Source organism: Benincasa hispida, chromosome 3 (assembly GCF_027475165.1).
Source record: "Benincasa hispida cultivar pf3 chromosome 3, pf3_genome.v1.1, whole genome shotgun sequence".
In the NCBI taxonomy this organism is placed as follows: domain Eukaryota; kingdom Viridiplantae; phylum Streptophyta; class Magnoliopsida; order Cucurbitales; family Cucurbitaceae; genus Benincasa; species Benincasa hispida.
In genome coordinates, this window is record NC_143480.1 from 10778018 (window position 1) to 10805777 (window position 27760).

Consider the following 27760-nt stretch of genomic DNA (forward strand, 5'->3'; position numbering starts at 1 on the left):
TTATGAAGGCTTAAGTGGGTTATGAAGGAAGGGAAGGAAAAATAAATTAATTAAACAAACTCACTAATGAGAATTGGCCGGAAGCACTAAGTACTAGATGAGGTGGCAGTTTGATCCTTGAACAGGGGAGACGAAAGGAAGTATAAAGGGAGAGGAACTTCAGAAGCTCGGTTTTGGAAAATGACTTGAGCAAATTAAGTGAGATTGGTACCATTCGAAAGCTGAGAGAATCTAGTTTTCGAGGTTGTTTTGCCAAAGAAAGACCTCACATGAAGAAGAACAAAAGTGAAGAATCTGCAGAAGGGGCAGATTCTCGAATTAATCAGAGCCCAGCGTGAAGATTGAAATCTCTAGGAAAAACTACAAGGAACTTTGGGCTGATATTTTGAAGGTAAGAAATTTAACTCAATTCTAAACAAGTTTGTAAAAAGAGTTCTGGATTTTGAGTTATGAATTTTTGAAGTTGAAACAGGGAATCGGTGCATAAGCAGGCAACTTCTTAGGAAGATTAAGCAGGCAGCTCACCATTGTACGCGAAAGCGAGAGCGAGATAAGAAAATGAGCGAGAGCGAGAGTGAGTTAAGGAAGAGGTGGATCTCGCTAAGGATGAAGATCTCGCTGGTTTTGCGCTGAATCTCGATAGAAGTCACAAATCTCGCTAGAAGTCACAAATCTCGCTGGAAAAGTCACAAATCTCGCTAGAAGTCACAAATCTTGCTAGAAGTGGTAAATCTCGCTCAGGAGGATGATCTCGCTCAAAATGATCATCTTACTAGTACTGTTGTTTTGTTGGTGAAAGTTTCATTAGTAAGTGAGCTGCCTGAAGCTTTTTGCTGAGAATTCTAAGAAATCTAACCGGGGATTATGTCCTTTCAGGCCAAGAAGAGCTAGGAGAGGCATATAAACCGTTTAAGAGCCCCGACGAGCTGTGAGTGACTATAAATGATTTATAAATGGTTTATAAATATTTTAATAATCTATGCTTTATTGACAGTTAAGCAACGCATTTCTCTAAAGTTTATAAACGCATGCTGGTTACAAAGTTTATGAAACATGCTTTGGTACAATGGTTGAACCATGGTAGTTTTCAAAAGGAGATTCTATGACATGTTTATGTTACAAGTATTTGTATTATGTTTTAAAGCATATGTGCTTTTAATGTTGTTGAGCATGCATTAGCAAATGATGTTCTTGTGAAAACTATGATTTATGAGATCAAGCTTTCAGTAAGCATGTTTTATGAAAATATTTTCCTATCAAGTATTTTCAGCTCAATACTGAAGTACAAGGAGAAGGTACCCGAGCTGTATTACCTAGTTTCAATTATGTTATGATTCTGATGCAGAAGTACATAGAGAAGGTATCAGAATAATTCACTCAGTTCAGTGATAGGCAATGTACCCTGCCTCAGTAATGATCCTTGACATCAGGATCCAGTTTGCTCTACGTGCACGTTTGACAGTTAATCAGTTCCGTAGGATTGAACAAAAGGGTTCTTTCCTAGCATTGGCTGTAAGGTGCTGAACAAAAGGGTTCTCACCCCAGCCCAGGCTTATGTTTGAGAGATCGAACAAAAGGGTTCTCTCTTAAATATGACACCTGACGATAAGATTGAACCACGAGGGTTCTTTCTTAGCATTGGTTAGAAGGTTTTGAGCAAAAGAGTTCTCACCCCAGACCAGGATAATGTTTGAGAGATTGAACAAAAGGGTTCTCTCTTGAACATGATATCCGACGTTGAGAGATCGAGCAAAAGGGTTCTCTCTCAACCAAAAATCAATTCAGCTATGTTTTCAGATACAATGATTTTAAAAGTTTTATGTACACATTTGCTTGGCATGTTTTAGTTCCAGTATTATGTTTTATAGCTTTCAGTTTAAGCATGAGATTTATGTTTTATTAAGTCACTTACTGGGCGAGTAACTCATTTTTTTAAATGTTTTCTTTTCCCAGGTAGTGGTCATCTCCCCAGAGGTTAGCTGTCATCCTGCTCTGCCATTCAAGGACTCCAGTTAAAAGTCCAAAGTCTAGAGAGAAGTTTTAGGTGTTTATTCTGTAAATGTCTGTACATATGTATTGCTCATATTAGGGACTAGTAAAGTATATTGGGACCGCTAAACTCTATATGTGTTAATATGATGTAATTATGTTGTTGTTGGTTCCTGGTGTTCTAAGGTTATTTTTTAAAAAAGTTTCATTAGCTTGGTGAATGTTATATATGTATTCCAGGGATCCAAGCAGGTTCAGGATGTTAGTTAGGCAGTAAGTGCCACAAAATGGTTAATAACTACTGTCGTCACATTCACTTCTGGATTAATAGGGGTAATCTGGGAGGGGGTGTGACATGATCGTTCCAAATTTTATTCGTATTTAAACATACACAATTACAATCAACAAACAGAAACTAACTGGTCATGCAACATATGAAATTACAGCATGCTTATACAAGAGATCAAGGGATAAAGCATCATACCTTTGAAGACTCATCTTCAAACACCTTCGATCACGAACGCTCAATCAAATAGCAAAACAGCAATCACGAACGCTCGAACACTTCAACTGCCACATAGAAAAATCACAGCAACCTCCACACGAACACCACGAACTCAACGAACGACCTCCAAAAACCTCGAACTATGTCGAGCTGAGTACGACACCACCACTATGACTACCTTGGTATTATCGTTATGAGAATTCAGAAGTGTGGGCTCTATGTAGACTTGGTTAGAGGACAAGACCGGAGGAAGAACAATCGTGTAAACGATTGAGCAAATGGGAGATGATAAAGTCTATCATATAGACAATGCCCAATCATTTAACAAATGATATGCGGTTGTTTAGCAAGAGCTCCGCGGTCGTTTAGCTAAAGGCTAGCTGAGTGAACTATCATATAGTATCACTCCACGATCCTCTAGTCTCTCTTTAGCTATCGTTTAGTGAATCTAGTTCAATTGACAGCCAACTGTGAGTAATTTTTTAGAGTGGAAACACTTTCAACAACTACTAAATTTAGGAAAACATTTTTCCTTTTATCTCACGGTTACCATGAAACTACCAATAACCTCCCACTCAATTGGTTATTAGAGAAAAAGAGATAATTATCCAATAATTAATATTATTATAAATATATATGATAACCAACTTACCATAGTATATTTATAACCTATAGTTTTAATATTTCATCTCATGAAACATATAAACCATAGCTCTTTTTCTATTTCATGGTACTTAATGTAAATCTCATTTACATTAATCCTCCACGTGATGTATCTCATACATCACACCGATCATATCATATATAATCGAATTTTTCTCTTGTCAATTTGAACATTTCAAATCAACACCAAGGACTGATTCTCAACTTGATTCCATTGAGCTACTAAGGGGACCTTATGGACCTGTAGCTCGAAGCTCCAACGGTACGTGAACAACTGACTAAACTCTTTAGTCACGGGATCCACCATCCTTTAACTGCCAGACACTCCACTAAAGACCGACAGCTGAACTCTTCTTACTATAGATATATTATGTATCCATATCAACCAATCAACAGTGCGATAACCCTTCATAGATCACTCGTAAGTACAGTTGGGCCAATAATCGTTATGCTCCTGTAGTTACATCTAACTCCTTAAGTACCACTAATCCCTCTAATGAACATAAGTCATAGTCCTACTATGACTGAGTCCTCTCTTCCAAAGAGAAACTGTGGCCACTATGTTCAAGCCTCGGAATCAGCCCTTAAGGGAGCAATCTATCTACTTACCCCAACTTCGAGGAAGGAGTGAATTCCACCTTGTTAATTGAGTTCCCAACTCCCAAATCAGAAAAATCCCCAAAAAGGTAGGCATGTTGAGTTGGCAATCTGGCCACTCTCACCCATACTAATCAAAGGACAGCCCTTAAAGACAGGAGTTCCCAAAACACTCAGGATTGAGGTCATGTCACCTATGGTCGTTTAGGTAAGATGTAAGTCTCCAATATCAACGGCGTTATATACAAAGACGAATCCTCTCGTAGACCAATCTTATACAAACTCTTTGTATAGGACACCCCCGTCCACATGTTTCCACATCAGTTGTCAGGATCTACCATCTGTAATAGTTTACAATACTTACAAACCTCTACAAAGCGGTCGTATTCGTAGTGTCGCCAGAATCAGGTATCCCTCCTTAATCCTTATACTACAGACCTATTTAGGTTATCACTTAAGGCATGATCCACTTGTATATCTCATATACATGCTTAAATTTACATACAATAACCATGGAGCTTTGTTTATTGGATATGAGTAAATGTCAAATAAAATAACTCTTATTTTATTTATAACAATGTGTATAGATTACAAACTACGAGACTCCGGGAGAATTAGGACACCAATCCCAACATTTTTCGCACTGTAGATATATTTTTATGTTCATTGGATATAACCAATCAAAAGTACGTTGACCCTTCACACATTGTTCATAAGTACGGTTGGGTTAAAATTATCGGTGTACCCTAGTAGTTATATCTAACTCCTTAAGTAACATTGATCCCTCTAATGAACAATTAATCATAGTCCAATTATAACTGGACTCCTCTTAGACCAGTGAGAGGATGAGAAGCCTCATTGTTCAAGACCCGAAATCAGCCTTTAAGGGAGCAACTTATCTACTTACTCTAACAATGGGAAGGAGTGAACTTCTTCTTGTGTAGTTGTGTTCCCAGCTCCCCACTCGGGCGAATCTCAAAATGGTAAGCATATTGAGTCAGCGAATCTAGCCACTATCACCTATGTAGATCAAAGGATCACTCTCATAGGCAAGAGCTCACAACTCACTCAAGATTAAGGTTAAGTCACTATGGTCATCCTAGTGAAATGTAAGTCTTTTCAAGTAAAGGCGTTATAAAGAGAGACTAGTTATTTCGTGGTCCGGTCTTATACAAACTCTTTATATAGTATACCCTCACTCACATATCTCCACATGAATGATCAGGATTAGATCATTTGTAACACTTTACAACAATTTTAACAATTATAAAGTGAGTCGTATCTGTAGTCTCATTAGGATAAGGTATCTAGCCTTATCCATCTACTAAATCTTTTAGGTTATCACGTACACATGATCGACTTGTATGTCATCACATACATGTTTAAGCTATATTAAATAACCTAGGATCTTAATTTATTGGTTTGGGTTAATGCAACTAAATGTCAAATAATATAAAAACTTATTTTATTAAATAAAAAACTTGTTTGTACAAACAAATTACAAACTATAAAACCACGAGATTTTAGGACATCAACCCCAACACTTATAAACACAATTAAGGATCTTAAACTTGATATGTCTAATATAAGAGGACAAGGATATGTTAATGGATCTAATATGAAAGGAAAACAACAAGGTGTACAAAAAGATTACTGAAAATAAATCTTAGAGCATTTTATACACCTTGTGGTTGTCATAATCTCAATCTAGTACTTTCTGACATGGCTAGCTCATGTCGTAAAACTATGACATTTTATAGAGTTGTGCAATGTATTTATTCTTTATTTTCTTCGTCTACCAAATGGTGCAAACTTTTGCTAGATCACATAACTAACTTGACTATCAAACCATTGTCACAAACACGATGGAAAAATCGAATTCAAAATGTTAAATAAGATTTCAAGCACCTCAAATGAGGGACGCTTTATTAAAATTAGGAGAAACTAGTGAAGATCCTAAAGTGAAAAATGAAGCTAATTGTTTAACTACTTATGAATTTGAAAATTTTGAATTCTTATTATGCATGATTATATGGTATGATATTTTATTTGCTTTAAATTCTATGAGTAAAGTCTTGCAACATAAAGATATGCATGTCGATATTGTTTTAGATCACTTGAAAGGTTTAGTTTCATTTTTAGAAAAATATAGAGAAAATGGATTCACATATGCTATGATTTCAACTAAAGAAATTGAAAATGATATGGAAATACAACCAATATTTCATGAAAAAATAATGATTCAAAGAAAAAAAAACAATTTGATGAGAATGTTGACATTGAAGAAACACGATCATCTGAAGACTTTTTTAGAATTGATTACTTTTATTATATTGTAGATCAAGCAATTCTTCACCTAAAAATAGATTTGAACAATTTCAAGTATATGAAAATATCTTTAACTTCCTATTTGATATGAAAATTTTAAAGTTATTGGATGATGATAATTTGAAAAGATATTGTATTAATCTTGAAAATCATTAAAACGTGATACATTTTTTGACATTAACGGTTTACATTTATTTTTTGAATTAAAAGTATTAAGAGAAGTCTTGCAAAATAAAATTGATTGTCCTATTAAAATATTAAATTATATAAAAAGGTAAATATTTTTCCAAATGCATATATTGCTTATAGAATATAATTAACAATACCAACAACCGTTGTTTCTGCTAAAAAAAGCGGTTCAAGATTAAAATTAATTCAATCTTATTAAATATTAACTACGTCGCCAAAAAGATTAAATGGATTGGTCATATTATTCATTGAAAATGATATATAGATGAACTTAGATAATCAAAATTTAATACATAATTTTGCATCTAAAAAAGCAAGAGAAATAAATTCTACATAATATTTTCTATAAGAAAGCCTCTCTATCAAAGTTTTGTCCAAGGCCTCCTATGATCTTGAGTCACTCTCGGGTCCGTTATGTGCCATCTAGGACCAACTTGTTGATATCGTGACATAAGGGTTACCATCATCTCGTTTTCAAAACTTACGAACCAAGCTTACTGTTGCACCTTGCCCAGTCAGCTTGTGTTGGGGGGGGGGATATTCCTTTAATTCCCTTACTAGTCTATTTTAATTTTCTTTATAATCAACTGCTTTATTTACAATATGACTGTTTTGAATCTGCAAATAGATTTGTGCCATGTGTAGGTTTCTTTCATGTTCTCTTTTTAGGGTTTCACATATTGTAATCAGTCGCCATTCCTTCTATCAAGAAAATATCATCTTCTCCCAATTTCTCCATTTTTTTTTTTTTTTTTTTTTTTTGAGTTTCGACGTACAGACCTTAAAATATAAGCTATATTATATTAATATCTTGAACATTTCATTTTTTACAAAAAAGACTTAATTAGATTTTTTTTCATCAATGTCAGTGGCTATTTACAATTTAGGTCTTGATCCTACACATAAATATATACATATATATAATTGTGATTCCCTCTCCTACATACAAGCTTTCACGTCCATCAATGTTTCTTTTTAAAAAAAATAAAAACCATTGACTCCTTCACTTCCCTTTTCTTCCTCCTCCCTCTCTTTTCTCCTTCCTCCTTCCTCCTTCATCTCTTTTCTCCTTTCGACAATTTCACACTCCTTTTCTGTCGTCGTTTGCTTATCGAATTTGGCCGACTTTCGTTGCCGTCGTTCACCAGTCCGCCATTCGCTGCCACCATTCAGCCGACCGTCGCTACCCCATTCACCAGTTGGATTCAATCGTCGACTTTCGCACACCACCGATCGTCTTTTTGTCATCTATGGTCTCTCTTTCATCTTTCCATCGTTGTCTCTCTCCCTCTGTCCACCATGCCAAGATCCAGCCGCCGCCTCCCTCCGTTTGAGCCACTAACCAGCTGTCGTTACCTTCTTCCTCATAACATATCCAGTGCGTGGAGCGAATCTTCCGACGCGGGGCGAGTAGATCCAGCACATCTTTCGGCGTGTGGCAAGCAGATCTGGCATGGGGCGTTTTTCCCGTGTCGAGCTAGGTGATCCGACGTGGGGTTATTTTTTCGGCGTGGGGCGAGTCGATGCAACGCAGGATGAACCATCTGCATGGGGTTCTAGATGATGACAATTGACGGTGATATATAAGGTGGTTTTTTTATATATATTATGATATTTACTGTCATATGGGATTTTTTTTATATATACTGTCGTATGGTGATTTTTTGTTTTCGATATATAAGATGGTTTTTTTATATATACTATGATATATATATATATATATATATTCTTTTTCGGTATATATTATGATATATAGCGTGGTTTTTTATATATATTCGTTTCCAATCTTACTAGTATATTTTATATATTGTTTATAATATGTGCAAACATCTAAGGGAAATGTTTTAACGTATATTTAAAAATAACCATGAACCTAAACTATGGTATATATATATATAAATCATTTTACTCATATATTTAAAAATCTATTGGAATATTTAATGTTTTACCATTTTACTATTATATTTCATAATTGGTTTGAATATTTGCAAATATCTAAAATAATGATCCAAGGTATAGAAACATACATATCATAGCAACGGAATATCGATACCTAATTAGAAATGCATGTATATTATAATATTTGGGATATATACATCAAATAAACAATGAAATATATTAACATACATATTTGAGTTTTAAGATATATTTAAAAATAATCATGAATATTTGAGTAGATATCTAATATATTTTCCTATATAATTCATATATTTTTTTAGAATGTTTCCAAATAAACAATGGAATATATTACATGCACAAATGAACAAACAATAGAATATTTCACAAAATATCAGAAATCAACATGAAAAATGAAATGGTGATTTACGTCAAGAATTGAATCAATCTTTAATTTATATATTGTGGTATATTTCATGTATTTGTTAGAATATTTTCAAATACTTAACAAATTATTCTGAGGTATATTTTAAATAACCATGAATCTAGGAAAAATAAAACAATAAAATTCCATTAAATGTGTTTTTTCTCTCCAATTAAATTAAATAAAGGGAAAAATATCAAATTTTCACTCTCCATTTGAAAATGTTAAAAAATCATATTAAATACCTTTTCTCTCTCTACAATAAATATAATTTCTCTCTCCATCATTAAGAATGCTTCGGGAAATATATGTAAAAATGACAAATTTATCCAAATATAATACTAAAAAGCCTTTCTTGAAAAAATTCAAAACAATTTTGAAAAATATGACCTAAAGATAGTTCATTACTTGGAATAACTCCCATGTGGGAGCTGTCTTTTCTAATATCTAATTCACACATATAATACTCTTAACAAATTTTTCTCTTTAATATTTTTTTACTAGATGATGTGATTAAGCCCACATACAGAAAGTTTTGACGTATGGAAATTGATTATTTTAAATTTAATTTATAACGTGCCAGGAAGCTGATATAATTAAAGCCAAATCTATGACCAAACAAGAAAAATCCATCTCTTAAAAGATAAAAGGACTCTCTAAAGAAAACAAAAAATTCAATATTAAATTGGATAATCAAAAGCTTTCTAGCACAACCATAAGTTGACTATTTATGACCTTACAAAAAATAATCTAAATTGATAACTAAATATTAATTTAAACGTACTATCGAATGAGGCTGATAGTATAAATTCAAGCTATCCTATGTTATTGCCAATATATTCTTGCTATTCAAACAAGTTTTCCACATTTAAATTACTTGATTTTCCTTCATAAATTAAACACAATCTGTTTTTCATTTCAGATCATCTGTTTAATTTATTGTAATAGTTTATATCAACTTAGAGTGAAACTTTATATAAAAATCAAAAGAATAGCATTTCTATTATTCATTATAACGTTTCAATTTTGTAAAGCATAATCCAAACCAATAAAATTATCTCCAAAGACAAAGGAATTACAAATTCCTCATCCAATGGAACGATAAAATTAATATTACTAAAAAAAATGATGATCTAAGTAACAAGGAAAAAAGAAATAAACAGCATAGAGCCAGGGACAAGCAATAGCAAATAACACTATCTATATCTTTACATTTGGAAAAGAAAAGAGTCTTCAACAGATTTAACTTTCTGTCCTTTCTATAAAAATTTCTAATCTTTACAACCTGTGGGATATACTAAGGGAATGGGATGTAAAGAGAAGGTCACAATGGGAACAAATTGTGAGTGAGGAAAGAATGGGTGGGCAAAAATGGATTCAAAGATTTCTATAATTCCTATTCACAAATCTTCTTCTGGTAAAAGGAGCTGGATCGTCGAATCTTCTGGTCAAAGTAACATCAAAAGTTGGCCATCTAACCTAAATATGGTCAGGACAACTTGCTTTCTAAAATTAGAGCCAATGCAGCCAGCCTTCACCACCTAAATCTTTGATATGATATGTGCATATGATGTTAACCTAAATCAGCCAATTCAAAAGAATAATTGTGGTCATATCTATCATCACATCATAAAAAGGTAGTTCAGGTCTTCAACTGTGAGACGAGTTTGTCGACCGCCTGTTTCATCTTCTCCAAATGCAGATGAAACCATCTCTCTTTTCTTTTGCTGCATAAAAGTATGAATATACAATCAATCAATTTACCAACAGAAATGGCAGAAGGAAATCATGCCACACAACAATCCCCCTGATTTATTAACGCTAGTGCAGGAACTGGTTGTAATAGCATGTGTAACAAATGGTGTTATTGTCCCAACCATTGCCCAAGAATGTGGTTGTCACACACGAATATGGGGGCAAATATGATCGCCCAGAAATATTGTTCTGGCCTAAGAAGCATCATACGAGACACATGATTTTTAAAAGTTTATAGGACCATGAACATGGAAGACATCTATTAAAATTATACATATTGTTGCAACCTAAAAGGCACATATAAGGACAAAAGGCATAGACACAATGACACGTCATTGGCATGTCACATTTGTTAAATATGAATTATTTTTTTAAGCCCTAGGATATTAGTTCATTGTTCTCAATCAAAACTAACGTGAGAGTTGGAAGAGGGGAAACAACAGTGAAGGAGAACGGGATCTATGAAGGTGAGGTCATGGGTTTCACTGCTGTCGAACGTTGCATGCTGAAAGGGTGGGGGCTGAAAACAGGGGAGAGGTGGGGGTGAGAGAGAGAGAGTTTCTTTTTCTTTTAAATTTTTTTAATTGTCAAATCACTTATTCTATCACAAAATATGGCATGTCACTTTTCTATAAGTTGACTAACGATCACAAGTCCTAAAATAAACTATTTCCTCAATCCTAAGAATGAAAGTGTAAGATTTTGAATTCTAAGGACTAAATAAACCCCCAATTATTCAAACTTCAAGAACCAAAAAAATCATTTTCTCAACTTTAGATTGACATTTTCTTAAATAATACATCACTTTTAAACAAAAATTCAAATTCTTACACATTTGCATTTACATGCTTGAAAAAATGAGTTTGATGTACTTCACTCCCAACATTTATCACTTTATCCTAGATTACACTTTACGCCGGACCCAACTTAACCTTGCATTAACACTTGTCTTTGAAGCTAACAAGTACCCAATATGTGTATGAAAGTGAGTGGAGTTTCCATACAGGTCCCAAAAGGGTATCAGTTCCCCAAACTAAAGTGCTCATCTTTCCTAAGTCCCACCCTTTTGAGTTTTTGGTAAGGCAAAAACTAAAGCCTTCAAAACACTTGACACTCAACTAATTAACCACAGAGTAAACTGGATTTTGATCCATATACTAATATTGAACGAACAAGAGCTTCTCAAATCAAAATTGAAAATGAAACATATAATCGGTACCTGAAGGGCTAAAATACGATCCTCAACTGTGTCTTTTACAGTTAATCTCAACACCGTCACAGGACGGGTTTGCCCGATTCGATGTGCTCTATCAATTGCTTGATCTTCAGTTGTAGGATTCCACCAGAGGTCCAACAGAAGAACGTGGCAGGCAACAATCATGTTTAGGCCAAGGCTAGCAGCTTTCAAAGACATGATCATAACTGACACCTACCATAAGGAAATTTATTGAATCGTATTTAACATCACGTAAACAAGAAAGTAAAAAAAAAACACAATATTCCTGTCAATAAATTAAAAAAAGGGGTGAAGGATTATGCAGCATACACTACAGAAGAGAGAGTATAAAAAATTATGAAAAATACTCTAGTATAGGGCCACGTCATTTGACAAACCTCCGGAAGATTGTTAAAATCCTTTACTGCTTTATCTCTGGCAAGTACTGACATGGTGCCATCAAGTCTCCTGTACTGAATGGAGGAGTTTTTTAGGCATGCTTCAAGCAAATCTAACATTCCCGTCCATTGAGAAAAGACTATAGCTTTTTCTCCACCTGTTTTAACTAATTCGCTAGAGCTTTTGTTTCCAGAATCTTGACACTCGGGACTTTCCAGACGCAGTTCTGTGGATGAAGCATCGATTGATTTATCGCTGGCTCCTACAACAGCAAGTTGGGGAGGGCTGTTTCTTGAAGAGTATTCCTTTGGTTTAGCCAATGACATCAGAACCTCAAGAGCAGCTTTAATTTTAGAAGACTCATACATAACTGATGAAGAGGGTTCCACTGAGTCACCAACGGTGGAACAAGAGCTAACCACAGAATTATCTTCACCGGGCTCGTCAGACTGAGAACTGCATAATGAGGACTTGGAAAACAATAAAGATGCATTAAGACGAACTTTGCATCCTGCTGTAGGGCACTGGCTGTCATCACTAGAGAGGTGTTCCAAAATGCATTGCTTGCAGAAAACATGACCACATTCTGAGACAACCCCATCTTCAGGTGGATCCTACAGAAATAATCACAGAAGTTTTTGAGTAAAAAAACTCACTAATCTGTTTCGAGATGAAGGAAATATCAACGGGACAACAAAAGGAACATTGAGATAAGCATAGTGTGCGAATTGAACAAAAGTAAATATATCCAAGAAGTCCAAGTAACAAAAGAGAATGAAGAAAAGATACTGCTCTTATTTATAGTTGACCTTACCAGTTTCAAATATACATCAATATAGGAAAAGGCAAAAAGCCAAAAAAAAGGTCGTTTTTTAACTAGGAATCAAAACTTTTGATTAAAGTGACGAGATGTAAAAATGGGGAACTGCACAAACATCAGAAATGATGATGATGAAATCACAAAAGGAAGCCAAAAAGCTCCTTCTCACAGTGGTGATATAAACAAGTCATTAGAAAGCATTATGCTATATTAACATCATTAGGAAGCATTTATGCAGAGCCAAGCAGTGGTTTTTTATGGGAGAAATCCAAATATAACGTCAAAGGTACAGAATACCTCAATTTATGTTCAACAATTGGAAGGAATAAAAGGAGCATCAGAATTTCTTTTATGAGGGAGAAAAATTAAATGCAACATGCAATAATTGCATGTTCTTTAACCCTGGCATGACTGTTGGAATTTTATTATTATTGTTATTATTATTATTATTATTATTTGAAAAGTATACAACATTTTTCATCAGAATTTCATGCTTCATAATTTTTATGTTAAGCAAAAAGTCAACAAAGCTGTTTATATATGTTTTATTCATGATAACTTATATGTAAACAGATAGTTTGAACTAAATGCTGTACTTAATTCCACATGCACTAAACCATACACTAACTAAAAAATTTCACATCAAAGAAAAGAAATGGGCAGAAGATATACATTACAGATGCCACAGATAGCCAATGATGCTTCCAAACAATTTAATAAGAAAATCTGTTTATCCCGAGGAAGCTTCTTGACCACATCAACCGAAGATCTCCATAAAGATTTAGAGTCATAAGGCTTAACAAGAAGAGGGTGATCACAAGCTTGTCGAAGGCGCAAAAGCATCAGTAAGATGTTCACATAATTTTGTTTAACAGTTCCAGCTGCTGCATATTCCTGGGGGGCAAGATTCTCGATAAGTAATGATAGAAAGGGGAAGAAGGAAATTAGATGTTGTAACTGAAGTTTCATGCATACTAGGCAATAGGCATACAAAACAAACTACAAAAGTTTCTTAAAAAACATACTTCGTACTGAGCCCTTGAATCAGCCTCCAATTTCGAGTAGAAATCACGCTCTTCATCAGTAAAATCCACCTTTTTCAGTTCCACATGTTTAGGTGGCAATGTAACAATGGGTTGCCCGTCAAGAAGTGTGGCTACACAAGAAGTGCCATAGAATGATCCAAGTCAAATTGGTAAGTTCATATAATACCCAAAAAAAAAATGTGTGCAACAGTAAAGAAAAGTAAAATACGGAGTTCAGGCAGAATCCACCACATGGCACAAAAAATAAAAATTAAAATAATAATAATAATAAAATTGCCCAACAAAATCATTTGAACGTACATTTTACTACAGTAGGTAAGCAGAATCAAGTCAAGTTATATAAAATAAGTCATAAGGAATGTCTAACAAAGAAAAGTCAGGAAATGAGGCACATTCTTCAAATTATTAAAATAATAATACAAAATCTAACAAAGTTTAACAAAAAGGCATATTGTTCTCATAAAAGAAATTATCCTGGTCCTGTCACCTGACAGTAAGTTTCAGGCCTTGTAGATAATCTAAAATTAAATTGAATGTCAAATAGAGTTGGCAGATCTGATATCCATAAATCCCAATTCCTCATATCACTCCTAGGCAAACTCATAAGATGACAAAGAAGATTTCTGACTCATAATCTAACCATGATTCAAGCATGTTATCAAGTTATTTACCATTTTTAAAATAATAATAAAAAAATCTGTACATGGTAAAAACAGGAGAGATTTCTCAAAACAAAAGCAAGGCACCAATCAGGAAGACTATTATAATCTATAAAATAAATGGAAACGCACTGTGAATCAGACCATAGCCAAGGGACAGTTCTCACCCTACAGAAAATATATATCCAATTCTTCAATAAAAATAGAAAGTCAAGGAGGGGCGAAATGGCAGTGTTTTAACTTTTGAAGAAAACCAAAAGACAAGTAAATATTCTAAATCCTTGAAACAATGTAACCAACCAATACACAAAATTTCATGTGACCTCACCTTTTGTGCGACGTAACATTATTGTCCTTAAAATGGCTTGAAGTTTTTTGTATCCTTTGGTTGGATTCTTGTTGATTGGAAACTTAATTGCCGAACAGAACGACTTATATGCAGCATAGGGATCATATTTGAGAAACCTAAAATAGCTATAAAGATCATCAATGGCATTTTGAATAGGAGTTCCTGACAAGCACCATCTACGTTTTGCCCGCAGACCCCAACAGGCCCTAGCTACCTGTGTCTTGTGATTCTTGATACTCTGGGCCTCATCCAATACAACCCGGAACCACCTCACTTTAGCAAGAGGGCGGGCAACTGGTTCAAAAACTTCATTGTCCACTCCCTTCTTGTTCTTTGAATGTTTCTTATCAGAACCAGAGAGGTTTTTTCTTTTCTTGCCTGAAGAAAAATGCAAATGTAGAATAGCTTGTTCCTCTGTATTGAGTTTCTCATCATCTTCTTCATCAACAGCAGACTGCTTTGGTACCTCCATGCTCACAATTGAGTACGTTGTTAAAACAACATCATATTTGGCCAGCTCGCAAGGGTCCTTAGTTCGACTACTTCCATGGTATACAAGCACTGACAAATTAGCTTTACTAGAAACCTTATTATGTAATTCATCAGCCCATTGCCTCAATACACTTGTTGGGCAAACAACAAGAGTTCCAGCTGCTGGCCTGCCTTTAGCTTGTACTGAAGTGTTCTTGCTTGTAGTTAAATTTTCGCTTGGTGAAACTTGATGAGAGGATTCTTGTTTGGGTCCATCATGCTCAGGAAGTATATCATCATCTTCATCCAAATTTAAAGTCTCCAACTCATCATGTCTAACATTAGGACAAGCTCTAATAGGAGCCCTTTCCTTTAGTATTAGAGCAATTGTTGATATTGTTTTCCCCAATCCCTGCAAGTGACTCCCCGTGTCAATACAGAAGGGAAAATAAAATCCATATTATCTCTAGATATTGAACAAATTCTGAGTTGGAACCTGATCATCCGCAAGAATCCCCCCTGCGCAAGGTACACTAGATGTCTCCTTTTGAACCATCCATGACAAAGCAATTCTCTGTCCAAACATCCGTGAAAGTTAATAATACAAACCTATTATTTTTAGAAATACAAATAGAGAAGAAAAGGTCGTGTTAATAAAAGAATACAAAACCTGATGCCTTAAAAGAGGAACATCTAAAGCACCATCAGGCGGAGTAGTTTCTGACTTTGGCTGAGAAAGATCCTGCAAAGCTCGATAACCTGAGACTTATCAACTTCGCCATCATATAAACAAACTCTTGAGTGAATGATATAGAACTATGTTAAGCCGAGCTCAGTAGCATGAGCTTGTTACCTCTAGCAGAGGGTCAAATCAAAATTCTAAAAGGGATATAGGACCATGTTAAAAGTTTTACTAGAAGCATACCATCCCAAAAATCAAAACGCAAACAAAAATGTATGCAACAAAAGCAGATAAGTCAGGATGACGAATAGTAATTAACTATGAAATTTACATCTGTTGCAAAGTCAAAGACTCAAAACAGGAGCTGAGGAAAATGCAATAACAGTAATTGCAAAAAAGTTGCACCCTTGTCAGTAACTATTAAATATAATTAGCATTGGTACTTCCTCTAAAAGGTTGCCGGTTCAAACCTTCAATTCCATTTCTGAGATATTTAAAAAAAAAAAAAAGATTAACAACATTTGTGCCTGTTTTAGAACTCACAAGCATATGATAGCCTAACCTAAATACCGTTTCGTAAGTAATGGAAAAAACTATTGATTCTTTATTTTTCTCAACAAAACAATTCCATTGATGGATGAAATCACAAAAAGGGGAGTCCCAAACAATTTCATTATTCAGCTTCAATTTTTTTCTTCTAATTAAATTTGTTTCGGATTGTCAGCAAACTTCCATACTCTTCAACATTGTAAAGAATTCATTTAGTCATTTAAGGGGGAAAAAAAGAGGGGGAAAAAAAAAGAAAAGAAAATCAACAGTAAGTGGACAAAACAAGTTTGAGAGAGATTGCTTAAAAGTTAAAGCTCTAGGAACAAATTTTCATTTACATTCAAGGACATTGTTTCTGCACATGTTACAATATGCAGAAACAAAACTAAAATGAACTAACCTGTAACGCAACTTTTAAAATGTCTATGTCTTTTGCCTTGTGTCTCATGCTTCCTAATCCCATATAAGTGGAAGATCCACTGACTATAGAACAACTTTGAGAAGCAACAGATTTTCCAACCACAAAAGATCGGTTTGACGGTGCGGGATGACTCATATCTTCAATTATACAGATATCTGGATCATCCTCCACATGGGCCTTGTCTGACAAATTACTGTGAGTTGATTCAGGGCTGACTTGTGGATGATTTATATCACTCTTGCACAGAGTCAATTTATGATCTCTATCGTCCTTGATGAAAACCAAAGGCTGATTGCTTAAATTAGAGGAATGGCCATTAGGAGAGTATTGGTCAGATATATATAAATTCTGGTACCTGCCATCATTAGAGGGTCTGCTGGATGTTCCACAAACCATATCTTCAGAATGAAAAACTTTTTGGGATGGAAAAAACATGTTTTCCTCCATCATAGATTGCCATGGGCCACTACAAGATTCAACCAGCGAATCTATCGTTTCATTCTTCACTTGACTAACAAGCTCCTTGCAAGATAAATTCAGCTCGGTAGACATTGGAAGCCCCATGGATGCCTGACCAATATGAAGTTCATCGGCATGAAATGGATAGTTCCCATCAAATGATGAAATAAAGTTTCCATTTTCACAATTCTGATTCCATCCCTTTACATTTGAATACCCATCAAGAATTACATCCTTTGAGACTGACTCTCTCGATACTGATTTGTGATCAGTAGCCCCCTGTGCATACAAATTCATCGTAGTACTTGAGCACAGGCTATTGGATGGAAACTCTCCTCCATGCATCATGTTGATTGTCATGTCCCCATTTCCAGAAGCAAGTGGAGAATCATAATCTTCTGGGAAAAGGTACTGAGAAGAAACTAAAAAAGGTTGCTCCACAGTACTCATCCAGTATGGCATAGTTGAATAAGAGTCAGTAACATCAGTCACAAAATCAAAACTTCGGTTTACTGTGGACTCAGTAGGAAACACTTCTTTTGAAGAATGCTCTGCATCAAAGGAAGGCAACTCCACTGACGCACATGAATTATTTTCTGAGGATCTCAAGGTTTCTGTGCCCTTTCCATCCAAACTATCATGATTTTTCAATGTTACATCCATGAAACCATGAGATGTATCTGCAATTGTAAAATGACATATCAAGATGAATTCCAGCTTCTGATAATGAGACCAACTGAAAGCGCAACATGAGATCATAAACACTTAATTTCACTAGAGAAATGCTAGTTCTTAGACAAAGTATCAATCATCAAGAAACATTATATACAAAACATCACCGCATCACCGTATCTATCAAACGGAACTCTAGTGCTTTCCCCTCATAGGCCAAGATAAAGCTAAGGGCCTAAGGCCTTAGTCTAAAACCTGAAAAGAGTCTGATCCAACAGCAGAAGCTGCTATAGCTCCTCTCTTAAAAGAAAACCTTTCATCTTCTCAGGATGGGGAGTCAACCCTTGGAACTTCAAAATAACATATTATTTAATAATAGAAATGGAAAAATGAAGAGAAAAGACAAACCTTTGAAAGACTTCAAACACTTCCGCACTAGGAAAACAAAAGAAAGTTAAGGATAAAATTCTAGTTTTTGGATGTTGGCTCTAGTACTATTCCGAACCTTGTTTCTTCATAACAATTTGATTCATTTAGATACATAAATGTAATGGATAATTATACATTGTTCTGAGGGTGTTGGGTGTTAGGGTGTTTTTTTCAAGATTTGTTGGAGTTATTCATCTACATAATATATCACTGTATTACTTCTCAAAATTAAAAGTCAAGGCCTCGTCAAAACCCCTAAATTGTTGCGCAGAAAGGTTCAAGAACAAGAAGTTAAGAGTCAAATAACAAATATTATAAATATATTTAACCTTACCCCACCGTAAAATAAGAAGTCCTATCCTATCAAAGAGATTAATGTGACTGAAGGCTAAGCAAGACCCTTATTACCTCCTTCTGGTGCACCTTTAGCATATAAAATCTAAAACCCAATCAAGCCATGGATGGTGGATATACATGAAATTGAAGTAATAATTTAAGGAAATGACATCCTACAACTCTGATCATTAGAGGAAGAACACAGTCTCTCTCTTTATATGAGAAGAAAAAATAGTACCAATGTGATATAATATTCATCCATACTAACCGTTCTGCAGTTGGAAATTTTCTTGGTTGGAAGAATCAAAAGCTGGTTGGCCAGTCGATGCATTATTTGGTGACAAGTCCTCTGGATTATTCTGCGATAATTATAAACAAATGGTCAAGAGAGTTCCTAGTGAAAGATTATGCAGGTATTCTTGAGAAGAGAGAGCATGAAAATTGAAGAAATCCACCAAGATATCATGTCCTTTGCTATATCCCGTTATTTCTCCACTTAGTTTAGAGGCGAAAAGTCCAATATTACTTCGCAAACATTCAGCTTAAAAATTACTTAAGAATGGTCCATAAAGAAACAGAAAGAATGGAGATATATCGTTCTTTTAACAAATTCCCACAAATCAAGTGTAATAGTGATAAAGTATTACAGCACCATATTACAATCTTATCTCATTCATTAGATTCGAGGTGTCAACTTTCAAGTGACTTAACGGACAGAACGACCTAAATACCATTCCAAGAATACGTTAACTGGCAAGCTCACACGCTGAACCAACTGACTTCAGAAAATCGCAATTTTCGAACTAGCTAAACTTAATAATAATACATAAGCAGCGTCATTCTGCCCACAATGTAGTAACTCTAACGAGTGAGAAATATAAAGCTTTATCTATTGCTTGCCTCCTCCATTCCACATAAGAAAATAAACGTTGTCAGTACTATGAACTTAGCCAATTACTCGGAGTTTTTGGTGAATCAGCTGTCATCACCGATCATACGCTTAAAACACCAACTAATTCTAAGGGATTCCAACCCATAAGAGGAAATTGCAACTATAGCTAAAGTTCTTTTCCCTAAAATCCAAGACCTCTAGTTTCAATTCAAGAAAAGAAAACCCTTAATTCTCCTAAAATCAGCAGCAACAAACCTACCTGCAAAGGATCTAGATCCTCGCTCAGTAGATGTAAAAACTTTTCATACTCCATGGACATGTCTTCATCAAAATCATCATCAGCAAACTGGAGGGGAAAATTAGAAGCTTCATCCGCCATCAACATGATCATAAAGAAAAAACAAAAAAACAAAAAAACACCGGCGACGAGAAAGCGTTGGTTTCCAGCGACAGAAGAAAAAACCGATTAGAAGCGTTTTAAAATCCTAAAACCTCCCCGGCGATTGACAGAATACCGGGTTCATTAAGTCAACCAAAATCACCAGGAACTAAAGAAGCAGAAAGATTCATTTACTAGAAGGGAAGTAAAATTCAGAGAAACTTCCGGCGAAGGTGGGAGTTTTCCTCCCCAATTCCGCGGATAGAGAAGACGAAGAAGCGGAGGAGGAGAAGGAGAAGACAAAGTCGGGGATCGAATCGTGAAGACCACGGATTCCGTAATTTTAAATAGGGTTTGTGAATTTATGCGAAATTTTAGGACTCTTTCGTGGATTTTCAAGCTCATTAATTTTATTTTGTTTTTTATTTCATTTTTATTTTGCTGAGTCTGAAAACTTTGAAAAGCCGTGAGCGAAGTAAATAAAACACCGCACTCAATATTTTTCTTTTTCTTTTTCTTTTTCTTTTTCTTTGTTTTTTTTTTCAATTAGCCATCGCGCCTTTCCACCCGTAACGGCGAAGATAACGGTAACAAATATTCCTACAAAAAGTAGATGGGGTTCCTTACTTTGTATTTATATCTCTTTCATGCACGCTACACGCTACACGCTACCTCTTTTTTATTAGGAAAGTTCAAAAAAAAACATCTGATTTTATTTCAATTTATTTCCCTTTATGATATCGCTACCTGAAAATTAGCGTATGATGAATTTTAAAATATATATTCCTGCTTGTATTCTTACCTAAATGTCAATCTTTTCTAACTAAATATTTAAATTTTTAGTTACATTTTAAAAATAAATATATTTTTTTCAAATTTGGTCTGGTTTTATCGATTTCCTACTTGAAACGTTCGTTTTCATATAACTTGTGATTAACATCAAGATTTCGAAGTTGCCTTTTTTAAAATTAGGTAAGTACAGCGATGAACATATGCATGATTATACACGTGGTCAAAATTGGTGTGTATATTTTATAAAAATCAACGGAATACTCTAATGGTACTATAAACCTCTAGTAGTTACTTTTTTGTAAAATTAGGTAAGTACAGCAATGAACATATGCATGATTGTACACGTGGTCGAAATTGGTGTATATATTTAATAAAAATCAACGAAATACTCTAATAGTACCATAAACCTCTAGCAGTTGCCTTTTTTAAAATTAGGTAAGTACAGCGATGAACATATGCATGATTGTACACGTGGTCGAAATTGGTGTATATATTTAATAAAAATCAACGGAATATTCTAATAGTACAATAAACTTTTGGTAGTTGCCTTTTTTAAAATTATATATGTACAACGATATGCATGGCCTGCATGTTGTACACGTGGTCGAATTTGTTGTATATATTTAATGAAAAACAACGAAGATTTGGGTGGTATAATAAACCGCTAGTAATAGTTAAAAGTAAGTACAAGTTTCCGATTAAGATGAATAATTATTTGCAGAGGCTGCCACAATGAGACTTACAAATATACCTATGATCATTCCCTTCCCTAACCAATGCTAGACCTTATCTGCACTCCTAATTAACATATGTATTGGTTAAGATATCCTTTGATAGTTTTTTTATTTGATTATTATATGATTTATTTTGATAAGAAATTGTTTAGGGTGTGTTTGCAATACATTTTCAAGTATTTAATTTAAATAAGCAATTTTAGTAAAAATTTAAGTGTTTGGCAATCACTCAAAGTAGCGTTTGAAGTGTATCTTAAATAGTTTTGATCAAAAGTTGTTGAATAGAAATGAGTTTTTTAAAAAACATTTTTTTCTTAAATCAATCCAAACGGACTCTTGATGCATACAATACCTTTTCAATTCACCTCTCTCTTTTAAATTTTTTGTATGTAACGATTTTAATCTTTAGCGTTGTATCGCCAAGTTTGGAAATTCGAGGGAATTATACATGCATATATGGAGACCAAATAAAATAATTACTAAACAAGCCAATAATAACCGTTTTTCAAAACACATGTGCTTTGTTTTTAGAATTCAACAAAACAAGACCTTATTTAAGAGTCCATTTGGATTGACCGAAGAAAAAAGTCTTTTTCAAAAATCTCATTTTTATTTAGACACTTTTGATGTTTCTATTTCAATAAATAAATAAACACTTTTGATAAAATACATTTGAAAAGTTATTTTGAATTGTTGTCAAACAATCTAATTTCTTACAAACTAGCTTATTTTTAAATTAAACATTTTAAAATGCATTCCAAACACACCCTAAATTAGGTCATCCATCTTTATTTTTTTCATGCATCTATATGATTTTCCAAAAAGTGAAAGATAATTAGGCATGCTATAAATAAATAATGCCTTAAAATGGTATATATTTTTGTGCTCGTGCAAAAAGGAATACAGTTCGTGGATTAATAATCAACATGATCATTATTGTTTTGTTTGCTTTTAAATGGAAATATGAAAAAACATTTGAAAATTTGACACAGTGTTTTTAAAGCAAATTTTCATAGTCGTTATAAATGACCAGCAATTAGTTAAATCAAGAAACAAAAATACTCTCTACCGATTTCCTAAAAACGTATATGTCTCCATTTTTTTTCCTTTTGTTTTGGTTTTTTCTCCATTTTCTCTCTCCCATTTATCTGATCCAATTTAATTAGACAATTAATAATAAAAAAACTGAACCAAATTTATTCGATGCGTTATTACACTCGACCATCCCTTGATATTTATTTATAATAATTTATTACATACCTATATTAAATTATTTTTAAAGTTTAAATTGTTGATTAAAAAGGAAAAACCTTCAAATTTTGGGATTATTATTGTTATTTCAATATATATGTATATGATTATTGTAAGTTTATTCAACCTCGTCTTTTGAAAATATGAGTTGTACCTCCACCAATTTGAGGATGACTAAATTCAGGAAAAATATTGATTTATACCTCCATAAAATTTTAGATATGTTATCAATTTAAATCTTAAATTTTTGTAAGTTTAAGAATTCATACCCTTCGCGATATTTCGTTTGGAAAAAAATCTCGTATGAAACTTCTCATTGTTTCGATTAAATTCCTAAACTTTCATAAAAAAATCAATTTAAATTATTGGTCATAGTTTTTGTATAGAATCGTCAATACATTTGCTCTAAGCATCAAATTTCTAAAAATCAACATTGAAAGAAATTTACATACGTGTTTGTGAGTTACTAATGCATGGACCATTTTTCAAGGTACTCGTAGTGAAAGATCTAAATTTATTGTCTTGTGAAAATTTAGGGAGCGTTTGGTGTAAAGATTATTTCGTAATCCCTAATTAGTTATCGTCAACACTATTTCAAACCCTCCATTTGTCAACGTCTTTACTATTTTACTTTCGCCATTTTTTTATTATTTACTACAATATTTACTATTTATTTCTCAAACTAAAATAGTTTACATCTCAAACACATATGATTATAACTCAAACTAAAATAATCTACACCTCAAATACAAACTATTATAATTCAACTATAATGATCTAAAAGCATAATAACCAACTTCTTGCCCCAAGTATCCATTTATGAGTCTAATTGACTCGTGATAAGTTTAATACAATATTGGTCGAAGTAAATCTGAAGAATAATGTAAATTGATATACTTAGAAAAATTTAGAATTTAAATTGATACAATTATTAATTAAGAGTTAAAATGAATACAATCTCCGAAATATTAGGGTAAGCATTGATATTTGACCTTAAAGTTATTTAAAAAGGCACTCTAACATGACTAATTATTAGAATAGTGGCGAGAGGATGATATTAAAAACCTCGAGGGCTTGAGAACGAAATAATCATATATTCTTAATAAGTTTTATTTATAATATGTTTATTTTATGCCTATATTAAACTATTTTCAAAGGTTAAATTGTAAACATTAAAAAGGAAAAAATCTTTTAAAATTCTGAGGTACGTCTCAATTTCACATCTAAAATCTAAATACTTCTGGTTTGACCAACTTTAAAAATTGTTCTAAAAAGTTTGATTTGAAAATTACCCAAAATTATGGCCTTTGTACGATGTAACATATTATTAAAAGGAATTGGAATATGTGGGCACAAGTGAGATTTCGTTTGGAAATATGTCTGAATCGGAAACTAATAAGTTTTTTGGTAAATTATGTGTAGATCACAAGTGAGATATTTTTCAAATTCCTGTTTTACTCCTAACGAGATCGTTAGTTTTGTGATTTGTGTTCTTATAAATACATTGTAATTGTTGAAATTGAAGTTGAAATAATTATGTAGTTACGAATACAAGTGTAATTGTTGAGGCTTTTGTTATCAAATTACAGTTAACTGATTCGGTAAAATAACAATCGATGGCTCTCTCATAATTTTTTCTACTAGATTTTAATTCAAAATATATTTTATATTAGTAAATTAGATTCTATATGATTACTTTTTGAATTGATAATGATTGATGAATATTGGTTTATTGATTTTTCTTCAATATATAAATTTAAATTCTAATATCATGTTTGATTTATTCAAACTAATTTTCAATTTCACTTTTTCAAAAATATTTTTTATATTTTTAAATTTTTGTTACTAGATTTGTTTCTATCTAAATATTTCTTTCATTATTTTATATATATTCTTGTCAAATTAATTTTATCTTTTCCATATTTTTTAAATTTTCAATTTGTAATTGTGTACTTTTTCTTATCAAATTCTAATCAATCTAAATTTTTCTTAATCAGTATTTTAAAAAAATATTTGTTATCGACACATAAGTTTAGAATTCAATTTTGGTTTTGTTGGGCTTTCTTTTTCGGTTACTCTTTTTATTGTGACTTTACAACGAATTATGCTTCTGTTTGATGGTACATGTGATGAAAATTTTCATCATCATGATTTTCAGGTAGTTCGTGTGTATATTGTAAGACCTAAATCTTCACATGATCCTTTAGACAAAAAGAGAAACTCAAAATTTAAGCCTTGGAAGGAAAATATCAAGGCATCTAAAACTATGTCTTGAAAGAAATTGAATTACTTAGGGAAAATTGACTAGGTACCGAAGATATGAGGGGTGGAGACTTAACCTAGGGTAAGACAATTCAAGTGGAACATGTTTTGAGAAGGAAAGAGAACTGGATGCAGGCTAGGGTAAAAATCGACAGGATGGGCGCATACCATGGGAATTTTGGGCGCATAAGAGGTGTCATGATGGATCAAGTGGGAACATAAGGAAGGAAGTGGTTGTGTTGGAAGATCATGTATTGAACTATGCACCATCAAGGGAGGAAAAGTTGGAATTAATGTATAGGAAGAAGTGGTGAGCACGTAGGGGATTCAAGGGAGAAAAGTTGGCTAACTGTTGGACAACATAAGACAACAAGTGGAGGAAACCTTAAAAAGAGAAGAGTTGGGCGCATAGGTGAATCTTTGGGTGCATTAGGGGCCATATGGATGCATGTATTAAAGGAAAAGTAGGACAAGAGGACATATAGCTAAGTCATTAAGTAGGTTATGGGTTGAGGAGGAAAATAGAAACCAATGGAGGAGGAAAAAGAAGAGAGATTGATGCATAGGGGGAAGATGAGCACATAGGATCTAAGGTTGGTGCATGGGGAGGCCTTGTAAACTTCATTTGGAACTTAGGAGGAGCAAGATGGAAGCTTAAGACACATTCTTGGAAGAGAATTACACCAAGGAAGCCAAAGAACCCTAGTTGGGTACATGCTCGAGGAGTTGGGCGCATGCTCTTGCCAAAAACCTAAAAGAAGGATATAAGATGATTAAAAGCCAAGTTAAGGGACCATACTTTCAAACTAAGGGAGCATGCATTGGAAACACCATCATGGATGCACAAAGAAGAGGTTTGACATATGGAAGAGAGTGGATGAAGCCACCATGCGCCCAACTTAGGTTAAATATGCATTATAAGAGAATTTAGCAAGTAAGGTCTGATTGACAACAATATGAGACACATGATTCAACCAAGTAAAGTCTTAGCCAAGTCAAGGATGGGGTGGACGCATATTAGGGCTTGTAAAAGGTCAGAGTGAGACCTTCACTCCTCAAGGAAGCCTATGCATTGGACATAGCATGGTTAAGACACCTCAAGCTTCCATGTAACTAGGAGGTGGCTAAGACCTTTATGCTAGACATTGCATGGTACTGACACTTAGGATTTTCATGTAATACAAGTGTCATGCATTGGAGGCTTGTGGTCGATGACATAAATGCTTCTAAAGGCCTATAAATACCTCAAGGGAGCCTCATTTCCCATCACAACTCAAAATCTCCCAAAGATGACTCAAAAGGGGGAATGTTGGAGAGAGTTGAGAAACTTGGGGAGGAGGGTTGCGTTAATAACACTACCATGTGTTAATGGTAGAATGGCCATGTGTTGATCAAGCTTGTTGGTGACAGAGGAGGGTCCATGCACCAATCAGCTTGTAGGAATGTGACTCCTTGCATCAACAACAGTCTTGATTTGTCCTAGGGTGCAGTTTAGAGTCTGTTGAAGTTGGTAAGATAGGGTTAAGACTAAGAATGCATGTTAAAGTTGTTTTAATACTAGAATATAGGTTATAAATTGATATTGAGATTAACATAGGTTCGGGATGAGGAAGAAACTAAGGAAGCGGGAAAATATCAGGAGAGATAAACTCTTGCAGGCGAACTGTGAGTGGTTATATTTTTTATTGTTTAAATCGATTCTATATACATATATGTTATGATATGTATGGATTAGTGAAGTTAGCATGATTAAGAATGTGTTCTCGCAGAGTTAAGTTACTAAGTTTCCGTTGTTTTACATAAATGTCTGTGTATCTTTGCTTTTGCTTGATAACATCCTTATAAGGATTGGTCGGGGAATTGGAATTATACCCTGGAAAATTGTTAGCGTGTCTGGAGCATGTCTAATGGGATTATATCGACATGTGCACATTCGACAGGCTATATTGAATATTGGGATTGTTTCCTCGTACAGGTGTATTGGATTGGGTTGGACTACTTGGGAAAACACATGATCATGCTTGCGGTATCTCAACAAACAGGCTATGATGGTTATATTTTATTTATGACGTTGGTTTTGTTTGTTGTATGTAAAGTTATTTCAAAATGAATTACCACAAGAAAACCTAGCTAGTTTCTTAAATGCCTTACCACTCACTGAGTTTTTTAGCTCGCGTTTCCCAACATCCCCCCCCCCCCCCCCCCCCCCCGCTCAGGTAGTCGAAGTTCTAAAAGTGCCACTTGAGATTAAAATTTGCCACTTCAGCAGAATAAAACCTTGGATCCTACAATAATAGAAAAATTATTAGAAATCATAAATATATTGTAACCCTAATTACTATACAGAGTTGTAACTAATCAGTTTTAACTTTGAATTAGACACATTTGTGTTAAAGAAATTATCTAGTATACAAGGGTAAGTGGACAATAGATATCACAAAAGGATGGTATTTGCCATCTTCACGCCTCCTTTCGAACTTAGGGAAATAAGAACGGGAGGGGGTGTGACATATACACTAGAAGAATTTTGGGTTTTAATGTCGGTTTTAAACCGACATTAAAGCCCTTTAATGAAATTTGCAACTGATATTAAAGC

General features: G+C 34.0%; 1 protein-coding gene across 1 annotated transcript; it reads right to left on the bottom strand.

The window, feature by feature from the left end:
- Window positions 1–9775: 9775 nt before the first annotated feature.
- LOC120072504 (helicase-like transcription factor CHR28) lies at window positions 9776–20574 on the bottom strand. Its single transcript, XM_039024877.2, has 11 exons — window positions 20006–20574; window positions 19123–19213; window positions 16938–18097; window positions 15977–16048; window positions 15803–15880; window positions 14815–15718; window positions 13807–13937; window positions 13454–13675; window positions 11961–12575; window positions 11566–11775; window positions 9776–10318 (listed from the first exon to the last, which is right to left on the bottom strand). The coding sequence occupies exons 1-11, from the start codon at window positions 20135–20137 to the stop codon at window positions 10214–10216; spliced, it is 3720 nt and encodes a 1239-aa protein (XP_038880805.1). The 5' UTR covers window positions 20138–20574; the 3' UTR covers window positions 9776–10213.
- Between the last annotated feature and the right edge of the window lie 7186 nt (window positions 20575–27760).

Excerpts from the sequence above, each read along its gene's own strand:
- LOC120072504 (XM_039024877.2), bottom strand. The coding sequence starts at position 20,137 with ATGATCATGTTGATGGCGGATGAAGCTTCTAATTTTCCCCTCCAGTTT. Across the intron at positions 15,719-15,802 it reads GGATTCTTGCGGATGATCAG|GGATTGGGGAAAACAATATC; the intron begins GTTCCAACTCAG and ends AGTCACTTGCAG. Across the intron at positions 11,776-11,960 it reads ATTTTAACAATCTTCCGGAG|GTGTCAGTTATGATCATGTC; the intron begins GTTTGTCAAATG and ends TCCTTATGGTAG.